General features: G+C 42.6%; 1 protein-coding gene across 1 annotated transcript; it reads left to right on the forward strand.

Moving 5' to 3' along the window:
* The first annotated feature begins 8326 nt into the window (after nucleotides 1-8326).
* LOC124125192 lies at nucleotides 8327-12454 on the forward strand. The gene is made up of 3 exons (XM_046488465.2): nucleotides 8327-8917; nucleotides 10143-10260; nucleotides 10835-12454. The coding sequence occupies exons 1-3, from the start codon at nucleotides 8468-8470 to the stop codon at nucleotides 11230-11232; spliced, it is 966 nt and encodes a 321-aa protein (XP_046344421.2). The 5' UTR covers nucleotides 8327-8467; the 3' UTR covers nucleotides 11233-12454.
* Nucleotides 12455-13297: the final 843 nt, after the last annotated feature.

Here is a 13297-nt window from a genome sequence, read left to right on the forward strand (position 1 = left end):
CACTGTTGTTTTAGTTTTTTTAACAATAAAAGTTTAGTATCTCAGTATCACAAACAAGTCGTCAGTCCCAACATTCGGTGTCCACAATGAGTGGGACCAGTCAGATTGCATCCAATCGCATCCGGGGGGCACGGGTGGCCAAGTCGTCTTTGGCGCCGCGATTCGCTGTTCAGGGTTGCGTCCCTGGGGTACGCCAGAAACCTATGGTTGTGGGTTCGAATCCCGGTTCGCCCCGATTATGTTTCTAGTTTTGTCAGTACCATACCCGTGCTCGTGGGTTTCACCGAACTGGTAAACGTCTGGGACCTGCATCACTTCGAGCTTTCCTCCCACATTAAGCTGACACGCCGCGATATAACTGGAATACTGTTAAAAGCGGCGTTAAACCCAACTCACTCACTCCAAATCGTATCCAAAGGCGTGCATCGCTGTTCAGACTGTCAGCGACTGGTTCGCTTGCTCATATTGCTTATTTACAGAACTGACTACGGCGTAAACCAATCTTCACAGATCTTAATGTACCCCCATGACTACATCTCACGTTTTCCTAGATGAAAACAGTCCTCATATTTACTCTTTTCCCAAACGAAGACCACCCATCCTAACTGTTCTGACCTACATGTAAGCATTGCGTCTGCCCTGTAAACATAATGACTTTTGCCCCACCAGTCATTGTGTCACCATTAAATAGGAAATGAACAATTGTCGCTATTGGCCTCCTTGTCTGCCCTGACAATCAGAATTTTAGCTGAAAAAAGGTTTTACATTGATTGAGCAAGTCCCACATTTTTGTCGCGAACACTGCAGGAACTTACCTTGTCAGTACGGGAGCGGAATTAAGAAATAAGATCACTCCTTCCAAATCATTTAACAAAAAAAGATAAGGTGTTTGTCCTTGTTTTCGACCCTTAATGCCCAACAACAGGCAGGGTAACAACAAGTACCATTTTTAACGTATTCTGGTATGACGCGGACAGGGTATCGAAGGACGACTTTCCACTCTCTGAGCAGGCCATCTATCCACTGGACAGTAGACTGTATAAAAGATCTGATTGATGACTTATCTGAAAGCCTAAAGGCAGACAAACGACTAGATGTAGTTTTGTAAAGGGCATGGATCCATGCATGCTTTCGAATTTGCAGAAGAATTGAAAATGAGGCACATTATTAGGAAAGTTCCTCACATGACTAAGAGCTCGTATGTCCTTCGGTTAATGATATGAATAAAAAATATTGTCTTGTCCGCAATTATTTTGTGACTGATGAAAATGAAAGGCTAGTTTAAAACTAGGACAATATATTCTTAACGCGAGCACGTAGCAGCTTTCTGAGGTATTGTATAGATAACACAAGTTTTTGTGGTTCTTGTCTTACGTCGCACTCTGCAATATAACAGCTTTATGACGGCGGTCTGTAAAATATTCGCGTCTGGACCAGACAATCCAGTGATTGACATCATGAGCATCGATCCACGCAATTGGGATCGATGACATGCATAAACCATGTCAGCAAGCCTGACCACCCGATCCCGTTAGTCGCCTCTTACGACAAGCATAGTCGCCTTTTACGGCAAGCATGGGTTGCTGAAGACCTATTCTACCCCGGAATCTTCACGGGTCTCCAGCTACATGGCGGCGGCCTGCAAATGACCGAGTCTCGACCAGAAAGTCCAGCGAAGAATGAACCACGCGTTCGGGGTACGATGACCCGCTAATCAACCAAGTCACCGAGCTCGAGACTGACCACCGGATCCATTCGGTCGCCTCTTACGACCACCATAGGTTGCTGTGGATCTATAATTCTAACCTGGAATTACCACGCGGTGAACAAAGTGCAGACATGTGATGACAATCTCTCTTAAACGACTTGACCGTTTTAAGCAGACATTTTATAAAATTGTATTTTTCATGCATATGAGTCACCAATCTATATTTGAATTTGTCATACATTTAGAATGATTTCCGGTTACATTGCATTGTTAAAGGTTTTCCACTCTTATTTTTTCAATTTCATGGGACCAAAACGTTCCCTCGTTATAACCCGTCAGAAATCAGAACATTGTCATACATCTGAACACATGGACACTGTTCACATTATATTCATGTTATAAAATGTGTTTGAAGAAGCGAATTATAAACTACCATATCAATGTTAAGGAACTTGGAAATACCCACATGGAATCGGGAAGACGTTTAATAAAATACCTTATCATAAGCCTCCTTGATTCGTGACTGTCCATTGGCCACATTCTCTGAAAGCTATATCAGATATGTCATTTCTGTGAAACACCAAACAGAACGTTTCAGGCTTGACATATTCAGGGGAAAAAGAGCACCGTAAAACTCCCCGTAATGACAAGGAAGTAGAGCACCAGCAACGTCTTATTGTCCTCGGTATAAGATCAAAATCTTTTCTTTTAACCCTTAGCATTGAAAGTATCGAATAACATACACGTTCGCGTGCAAGAGAAAAAACGCATGTGGCTATTCCTTTGAAATGCTTATCGAGTTATCCCCCCTTTCGTGTACGAATTAAAATGACGCGGTAAATGACGCGAGCTGGTCGAGAAACATATCACGCTCTTCTGCTGAGAAAGTATTTAACACTATTATTACATTTACACGTTACATTTATTTTATGAGTTGTGACAGATATTTTTTTCAATGCTAATTCAAGTACCATGATGGAATCTTTGGTCAGACTATTTGCCAAATACCTGTCGTCACCTACAACAGAAAAGGTCGGGCCACACTGAAGAAACCCCAAACTGACCCTTTCAGGCTTGAGTGAGTGAGTGAGTATGGTTTTACGCCGCTTTTAGCAATATTCCAGCAATATCACAGCGGGGGACACCAGAAATGGGCTTTTCAGGCTTGACATATTCAAGGAACAAAGAGCACTCAAAGTAACGTGTAACGAAAAGAAAGGACAATATGTAGACACATTTAAGAGAGTACTAAACTTTATTAATTGTGTTTACAAAACAGATAAAAACACCATGAACAGAAAACGTCGAGAAAGAAAAGAAAATGATACTATTGTGATGAGTCTTTGTCAATGTGTGCTTCGGGCATTGCTGTTGGTACAACTCACAATGAGTGTTAGGGGGCACGGGTGGCACAGTCGTCTAAGGCGCCGCGATTCGCTATGCAGAGTTGCGTCCCTTGGGCACGCCAGAAACCTATGATTGTTGGTTCGAATCCCGGTTCGCCCCGATTATGTTCCTAGGTTTGTCAGCACCATACCCGTGCTCGTGGGTTTCACCGAAGTTGTAAACGTCTGAGACCTGCATCACTTCGGGCTTTCCTCCCACATTAAGCTGACACGCCGCAATATAACTGGAATACTGTTAAAAGCGGCGTTAAACCCAACTCACTCACTCACACATAAACGCAAACAATAACAAAAGCATGGTGGATCACTTCACCCTTATCAACACAGACTCGTCCAGGAATTTCAGAATTATTATGGCCTTTGTCAGAATGTACAGAAGTTCTTATAGTCGGGGAAAGGGATCCATTTTCCCTTCATTACAGTTCTGCATTCATTATTGAAACAAGCCCGTAGATGCAAAACAGCACAACCATCTAATGATGAATTTATTCTGATATTTATCGCGTAATGAACAGATGAGTGTTACTGCACTGGAACTGATGTAACAAGTAGCGGATCCCCTACACATTGTGGCAGCCTCAAGGTCGTGCGGTCACCTGGCTGATTGTGTGTCAAAGTACACCGACGGCGTACACGTTCTTCATGCTATTAATCACTGGACTGTGAAGTAAAATAACACACAAGTCAGGTCCCGATGCCACATAGATATGAAGGGCTCACATGACCACGATGCACGGCGTCATGCTAATGGCTTGCGTGACAGTTCACATGTTTTTAAATTTCCTAAATGTTGAAAGTAGAAAAGTCAGTTAAATAGTCATTAGTCGAAAATAGGCTTAATTACCCCACTTGCATTAGTATGGTGTAATATGGCTTCACCTCGAAATTGAATATCCAAGCAATTCATGAACATCGAAAATCACACATCAACTTCGAAAATTTACTAAAAAATATATGTTTCATAATGGCGTGCGGCAACATTATCAATACATGCATCGGGACACATGTCAACAAAAATATAGCTTTTTTCATTATCTTTGGTAACTGAAAATGGCATTTACTTACGAAAGCTTAAATTACAAGGACCTGTGAGGGGGACAAGCCCCCAAATGCCCTGTTAATTTAGCGCGTCCGCCAAAAATGGCGTCTGACCAACTCAGAAACAATTAGTAAGGATTTGGTTGGTTGATTTGTTGTTTAACGCCGCACTCAGCAATATTACAGCTATATGACGGCTGCCTGTAAATAATCAAGTCTGGACAGGACAATCCAGTGATTGACATCATGAGCATCGATCCACGCAATTGGGATACGATGACATGCATCAACCAGGTCAGCGAACTTGACCACCCGATCCCGTTGGTCGCCTCTTACGACAAGCATAGTCGCCTTTTACGGCAAGCATGGGTTGCTGAAGACCTATTCTAACCCGGAATCTTCACGGGTCCATGAGTAAGGAAAGAGCTTGTCCCCAGTGTCGCCAGAAAGTTGTTAGAGCCAACTTATGTGGGTCGGGTAGTCAAACCCTGTAACCTGGCTGTCAACTCTTAAAATTATTGAAAGAATCAATTTTCATTTCTAAGTCATTAGGCTGGTACACCGGACACCTTCCGCCTTTCTGTAAGGTTCGGGGCAAAAAACCTAACGCGGAACGCATAAAACTCCCAAGAACCACAAGTGATCCTGCTACAATTTATAAAGTATCGTGTTGGGCAGTGAGTGAGTGAGAGAGTTTGGTTTTACGCAGCTTTTAGCAATATTCCAGCAATATCACGGCGGGGGACACCAGAAATGGGCTTCACACATTGTACCCATGTCGGGATTCGAACCCGGGCCTTCGGCGTGACGAGCGATCGCTTTAACCACTAGGCTACCCGACCGCCCCTGTTGGGCAGTGAGGGCAGAGAGTGAACGTTCAAGTTGCACAGGGTTTTGATGGTGATTCATCAACACATGCCTATGACATGATTATGGAATGTGTTTGTCGCTTTATCAACACCGACCCGAGAAGGAAGTATTTTCAAACTTTTTTTTACGAGACACAAATACAGACATTGGAGCCTATAATTTAATGGCAAGGATGACATTGAAGATAACAACCTGAAAAATGTTTAGACGTCTTGACACACATGATAAGGTGTCAAAAGTAACAAAAAGCGCAAAGGGTCATATTTGAAAAGAACTTCATACTTTAGGACCCTGCACACGTACCTGACTGTTCACCGATACCCTGTTTCGTAGTACTTGTAAATTAATACAGAAAAGGGTCCGGCTCGCAGGAGCCTGGTGTTGTCAAAAAATTATTCATGAACAAAATAGCTATGCTTCGGGGTGTTGAAAAAAATAGAATTTGCCTGCCAAAAATGGTATTGTTGCAAGGTGTTGGTTTAAAAAAAATAGGCTCATAGTTTTAAATTAAAAAATATCTTGTTCATAGCTGTAGCTGTAAAAATATGTAGTCTCGATACAAAATCACCACCAAGGATAATCAAATGATCGGTCCCTAAGACACGATAACATAAGTTCATGGTAGTCAGGCTGCGTTCCCCGACAGGGTGGGGTGTTGTTCATAATATCAACCACTGGTTGTGACGGGCTCAGATTCCTTTATTTAACGGGAATATAACTGACGGCATCATACAAGGAACACACACATTTAGGAAGAATAATCTCTGTGTTTGTTTGACATGACTAAGGTTTGTATGAGTGAGTGAGTGAGTTGGGTTTAACGCCGCTTTTAAAATTATTCCAGTTACATCACGGCGTGTCAGATTCATGTTGGAGGAAAGCCGAAGTGATGCAGGTCTCAGACGTTTACCACTTCGGTGAAACCCACTAGCACAGGTATGGTGCTGACAAACCTAGAAACATAATCAGGGCGAACCGGGATTCGAACCCACAATCATAGGTTTCTGGCGTGCCCAAAGGGCAACTCTGGGAAGCGAATCGCGGCGCCTTAGACGACTGTGCCACCCGTGCCCCCTTGCATCAATTCCACTTGCAACAAAAACCGAAATAACATAAAACCGAAATACCATAATGTCACACTGATAATTCAATAGTACGATGACAGTAACAAGGTTACTTTGTTTGGGGCAGAGGTACAAACATCGATACCCAAAAGACACAAACGGTTTAAGCAGCGAGTTAGTTTGGTTGAACGCCTCTTTTAAAAGCATTTCTGTTTTATCACGGCGTGTCAACTTAATATAAGAGGAAAGCCTGAAGTGATGGAGGTCTCAGACGCGTACCAAAAGCACGAGAATTGTGCTTACAAACCAAGACGTATAATCAGGGAGAAGTTGGGATTCAAACCCATTGTCGAAGGATTCTGGTACGCCTAAGGGAAGCAACTCTGTACAACGAAACGAGGCGTCATTCACGACTGAACCACCCGTGCCCCCGACGTTTTAAATATTTTTTCATAGTTAATTATTCTCTTTTAAGGAATGTTTGTTTGTTGTTTAATGCCACACTCAACAATATTCCACCTTTATGATGGCGGGCTGTAAATAATCCAGACTGGACCAGACAATTCAGTGATTGACATCATGAGCATCGATCTACGCAATTGGGATACGATGACATGCATCAACCAAGTCAGCAAGTCAGACCACCCGATCCCGTTAGTCTCCTCTTACGATAAGCTTAGTCACCTTTTAAGGCAAGCATTGGTTGCTGAAGACCTATTCTACCCCGGGCAGCATTTGAACCACCTATAATTATTATATAAACATTCAAAGTACATTAAGTATCTACATTTTTCCTTTCACGTAAAAACACAATAATTTTCAAAAAGGGCTTTCGCTTTGCATTCATTGAAAAAGGGCATTGAATTTCCGCAATTCAAAAATGAAGCGGATAAAAACATCTTCATTGAATTTTCGGGTTGGGCGAAATGGGCTTCAACGTCGCGTCCAAGATTGTTGCACTTACATAGCGACGTGGATGCACGTGTGTTTGGCTGTTTGTACAAGTCCGGACTGATGCCGATTTATAGTGCTTGCCCACTGAGATACCATGCCGCAGTTTAACATGAATACCCCACTCAGACACAGTATACTGACTCCGAGCCGACCAGTCCTTGTTTTAGCCCCTTAATGTCGAGCGTCAGACAGGGTAACAATAAATACCATCTTTTAACGTCTTTTGGTATGACGAGACCGGGAATCGAACCCCGGACCTTCCCCGGGCGGACGCTCTACCACTAGACCACGGAGGCGGTCGATGAATATAACATTGGTTACGCTTTCGATCCTAAACTAACAGATGACCCAATGTTGAGATTATTCAGAAATGAGACTTCCTGCTCACACATTACAACTTAGAAATATGATTAAACTATGGTGTGTGTTATCTTAGTAGCGCAAGGAGGTTTGCATAAGCAAGTGAATATTGACACAGCATATGGGGATTTGTGAAGGTGAAGGTTTAAATGGGTTTTCCCTTTACGCCTAATGGACCTGTATTCTCTGGTGTTCACGTTTTACTGGGTCGAAGTTTCTGCCGATGGTCTTAAGTCCCCGAGTTTCATCATCAGCTGAGAGGCATTTACCAATTGTGCGGAGTCAACTAGAAAAGAAATGTTTACGGCGAGACATTTTATCTGCCCTCCTCTGTTATTGCAAAACAAATTTCTTTTTTTTTGTATATTTTTCTTTTGTTTCTTGCAAGTATTGAAATTATTAACTGCAAGCCTTACGCTAATCGTCCTTTAAAAATTTCTCCTCCCATAACCCATAACCCATAGTTGGTTTGTTGTTTCACGCCGCACTCAGCAATATTCCAGCTATGTGACAGCGGTTTGTAAATAATCGAGTCTGGACCAGAATCAAGTGATTGATATCATGAGCATCGGTCAACGCAATTGGGATCGGTGACCTGTATCACCCAAGTCATCGAGCCTGACCACCCGATCCCGTTTGTCGCCTTTTACGACAAGCATAGTCGCCTTTTAAGGCAAGCATGGGTTGCTGAAGACCTATTCTACCCCGGAATCTTAACGGGCCATGGCACACAATGAAAAACACATGAAAATTGTATTTCACAGGCTTCACAACAAGCGTTAGAGGTCAGAGGTCAAATACACTGGATCATGTGACAGTCACATCGGATCTGAAGTCTGTAAATGTGTATATGAATTACAAGGAACACACACAGGAAAAACCAGTGACTATTTATAACGTGACATTGTTAGTAAACACAAAGAGCGCAGGCAGGCAGGCAGGCAGGCAGGCGATAAGCAACCATGTTTATGTAGGTCAAAGCTATTCACCCGCCGAACACGCGTCACCAGTGTTTCCGAGAAAACGGCTTCGTGGAAACAGCGTAAACGTTTAACGACCCTTGAAAAATGGCGGTAAAGACATCAACTGCCGATCTCCAGAAGACCAACTACGAGATATGCGACACTGCCCCAGAGCAAATGGAGGACTCAGAGTCCAGCTATTGTAAAGTTAAGCACCTCTCACGTGACGTCACATCTGATGGCTTTGAACGAAAGACTCGAGGTTGTAAACGCAATGCAGCGGCTGTTGTCCTGATTGTATCTCTGGGGATCAATGTTCTTGCTGTGGTGTATGTTTTGAACTATGTACAGCATGAATCAGGCGCCAGGCCGCACGCAGAGGCCCGTGTTTCTGGTGGGCATGAAAACACGGTTTGCACGGACTGCAGGTCGCTGGGTGTCAATCTCGACAGGCGAAAGTCCACCTTGCATGAACTGCACGTTCATCACGTGACTGGCTCGTCCTCCTTATGTTGTTTGCGGAATGCAGAAGGATTGTGGAGGCTTGCGTCAATTGTGAGTTCAGAATTTAAAAAAAGATTATTGGTCTGTTAATTTGCTGACGAATATGTTATCTGGGATGGTTTGCTACCTCGTACCTTATAGAAGTCACGTTGTAATATTTGTTTGTTTATTTGATTGTTACCCGTTTGACAAACCAGTGATTGATATCATGAATATCGTCCCACGGGCCAACTCGTCGGAGTTTGATGTCACACAATCAACAAAGTCTCTGAGCCTTACCGCCCGATGCAATTTAGTGATCCTTAAGTACGACCAGTTCGGTTCCCAAGATGGGTCAAATTTGTGAAGCCCATTCTGGGGTCCCCCGCCACGATATTGCTGGGCGGTCGGGTAGCCTAGTGGCTAAAGCGTTCACCCGACACGCCGAAGACCCGGGTTGGATTTCTGACATGGGTGCAATGTGTAAAGCCCATTTCTGGTGTCCGCCGCCGTGATATTGCTGGAATATTGCTAAAAGCGGCGTAAAACCATACTCACTCACTCACTACTGTTAGAATTCCTGTTCGCCCTGATTATGATGCCGGGATTGTCAGCACCATACCCGTGGGAAAAGTCTGAGACCTTTCATCACCTCCGGTCATCACTCAAAAATACAGGTGGTTTTGGTGAAATGCTGGTAAATGTATGTGACATATGACATGATTAATGTTCATATTGAAACATTAGATATGCAGTTCAATCTACCAATGTTATCTATTGAATTTTAGACACCATATAGGTACGTATGAACCAGATAATATTGTCCTGCCCAAATTTTTATTATTTTTTTGCATGAGATATCAATACCATATATAAATTACCTTTGTCACTGTTTATGTAGGTGTAATTTTTTGTATGTTGTTTTTGTTTACACCGTACTCGTAAATAATCCAGTCTGGACCAGACAATCCAGTGATTGCCATCATGAGCATCGATCCATGCAATGGGGATACGATGACATGCATCAACCAAGTCAGCGAGCCTGACCGCACGATTCCGCTAGTTGCGTCTTACGACAAGCATAGTCGCCTGTTACGGCAAACATGGGTTGCTGAAAACCTATTCTACCCCGGATCTTCAAGGGTTTGGTGTAATTGTAAAAATATCTATAGGGATACTTAGAGATATACTTCTCAAGCTCATGATCAGTTACTCCTCGACCTCTGATGGGGAAACCCAGATACACCTCGTACCCCCCCCAAATGAGCCTGCTTATCTCGGAGCCCTTTTTTTTCAGTTTGCGAACAGATTCCACACAGAAACACGTGGTGATGCTTTCAGCAGCAGTGCACGAACCAGTCCGAAACAAACTGGAGCTCACCTATACGTCGACAGCGAAGCTTTAAAGCTTCAACGTAAGTACAGTCTATTTATACTCCGCAAAAAAAGAAACGCAAAAGTGTAATAGATGTATATTTTATATATTATGTAAATAATCAACAGATTGTAATCGGATATATACGATTTTACTACTTTTGAAGGTTTTTTATAGCAGAGTATATACAGTAAACTACGTTTATAACGGACACGTTTATAACGAACTAGTTCTTGGTCCTGGCCAGGTGTTGTATATATGTCGAACATATTCTTATAACAAACTATGGCTATAACGAATTAAAATTAGTGGTCCCTTTGAGTTCGTTCTAACAGTAGTTTCTATTGAGTGGAGCAGTGTTTGTTTGAGAAAAAAAATGCGGAGTCCCTTAGTCATGCTGGAATCCGATTATCCTGGGTTCGAATCCCAGTTTTGTACTGAACATTGTCCTTGGTTTGTCAGCATCATACCCATGCTTGACGGTTTCGTCAAAATGGTAAAAATCGATGATCTCGTTTGGCCTTTCCTTCTACATAAAATTTGCCGACAAGGCACGATACAACCGACGTGCAGTTCACAATGACGTTAACCTCACTAACTCACTCTAATTACAGCACCGTCTATGTCGTGGAATCAGAAGTACGGCCAAAACTCCGCCTACATCAGTAGCGACATTGAGAGTGATGGCCAAAACCTTCATATCACTAGGCCCGGCCTCTACCACGTCTATTCCTTCTTCACGTTTAAGACCAAACAGCGCCGGCGCCGACCTGAATTCATCCTCCACACCATCAACAGGACCAACGCGCACCTGTCAAATATAGGCTCTCCTGTCATTCTAATGGCTACGAAGACGATGCCGGAAGTCAGCGAGAGGTTCGTCACAAGCTACCTCTCTGCTACAATCCGGCTGAGACAAAATGATGACCTTTTTGTTCATGTGAGCAACCTGTCGTATGTCTACGAATACCCGCCTTCAAACTTTCTTGGTTTGTATTATCTTGGAACATGAAACGTGGCACGATAAAATGGAAATGAGTATTTGCATATTTCGGGTGCACGTAATAATTCATAACGGCAACGCCAGAGCATAATCAGTCTCGATTATCTGCCGAAACAGATTCCATTGGCTGCACAAGGCAGAGTAGTGATGGCTATTGTCTAAATCACTGACAATCTTTGATGGCGAACTCCAAAAAGAATCTTGGACAGAGTGAGAGTAATTGAGTTCAACGCCGCTTTTACTAGTATTCCGGATGTATCACGGCGTGCCAGCTTAATGTCGGAAGAGAGCTCGAAGTGATGTATTGCTCAGACGTTTACCACTTAGGAATTCGAACCCACAATCACAGGTTCCTGACGTGCCCAAGGGACACAACTCTGCACAATGAATTTCGGCACCTTCGACGACTGGACCACCGTGTCTCCTGGAAAGAGGAATCCACTGGCCCTCTGCTGCCTGAACCAGTGCCGCCAGTCTCTAGAAAGATACAAGCTCTTTATCGTACTGATTGGATGGTACATGTACGTGTATCAATAATCAGTCAATTTATGAATTATCCACGATCATGCAACACTGCACTTTACGCATTTAGTAGCAACGGCATGTGCACATATATTAACAATAACCACAGGGAACAATTGATACAATGAATGGGTGCCGAAACATTTTGTTGTAATGGTAAATCTTTGTGTCTATGTAACTTTACCTATATTTACTATGTCCTACAAAATTGATTAGTGGGCTTGTTGTTTGATGTTAAACGCCGCACTCAGCAATACTCCAGCGAAATGACGGCGGTCTGTAAATAATCGAGTCTGGACCAGACAATCCAGTGATTGATATCATGAGCATCAATCCACGCAATTTGGAAACGATGACATGCTTCAACCAAGTCAGCGAGCCTGACTTCACTATCCCGTTGGTCGCCTCTCATGAAAACCATAGTCGCCTTTTTACGGCAAGCATGGGTTGCTGAAGACCTATTCTACACCTGTCGGACGGGTCGGACCACTTGATTGATTAAGGTACATCATAACTTGTGTATATATACCGAAATCTGGTACTTAAAGAATAAAGGAGACTCTAGATGAGTCTCATGTGTTTATGTGTATTCATTGCAGTATGAAATGTGACAGTTCATGATAAGGGTTTAAAATTATGTTCGATGTCTTTGCGAAAATCTTGTACCGCTTCATCTTGTACAGTATTAAAAAATAATCCTCTCAGAATATATTAATCTAATTTCATAATGTATTTACTTATAGTGTGCGTAGACTTGTACTTGTGAAACAGATTTTGTTACAAATGAAACCAATGCATATATACCCATTGGTAGTCTAGACCAGCACCAACTCATAGCACTGTAGAAGTATTAATATTATTCATGGAACTGGAACAATATTCCATGGACGGTGCACAAGAGAAATACTTCGGTAGCGCATTGGATCCCGTGACTGATTAAGTTATGAAAGCAAGCCACATTTTAAAAATGATCATTAGACACCATAGCATGATTTGCCACAACACCTGTTCGAGAGATTTGAAGGAATTTAAGACATATTTTGTAAACTCTAGTATATTTGTTGGTTTTAGTAAATAATGCTATTGAAGGTTTCAGTCAAACAGAATGGTTGGAAGAATATACTATAACATCTATCTTTGACACATTTCTCTCCAAACCCTTCTTCTATGCTGAAACGAATCTGCTTTTTGAAATTGCAAACAATAGCTCCCGCTGTCCGCTGGAAGCTTGCTCATGACAGAGATAGATCTCAAACCTTCTGACCTACATCATTCTCAATTCTGAGAAAGGAAGGCTCTAATTTCCCAAGAAAGCATAAACCACAGAATTGACATGTGACCTGTAAACTCATAACGTCACCATGATAGATTATGTGTTTGCATTAATATGCCTGATATCTAACTGATAGGTTTGTGTGGTAAAGTGAGCTTTGTTCTGCTGAATATTATTAAAGTGATGTTTTTTTTCGTATGGGGTCTCCGTCTTGGCTTAGGAACCGATCATCTGATAGTCTGGGAGGGCCTGGGATCTTTTCGAATAATGTTTTAGTTG

Source organism: Haliotis rufescens, unplaced genomic scaffold (genome assembly GCF_023055435.1).
Source record: "Haliotis rufescens isolate VD_foot unplaced genomic scaffold, xgHalRufe1.0.p SCAF_9, whole genome shotgun sequence".
Classification (NCBI taxonomy): domain Eukaryota; kingdom Metazoa; phylum Mollusca; class Gastropoda; order Lepetellida; family Haliotidae; genus Haliotis; species Haliotis rufescens.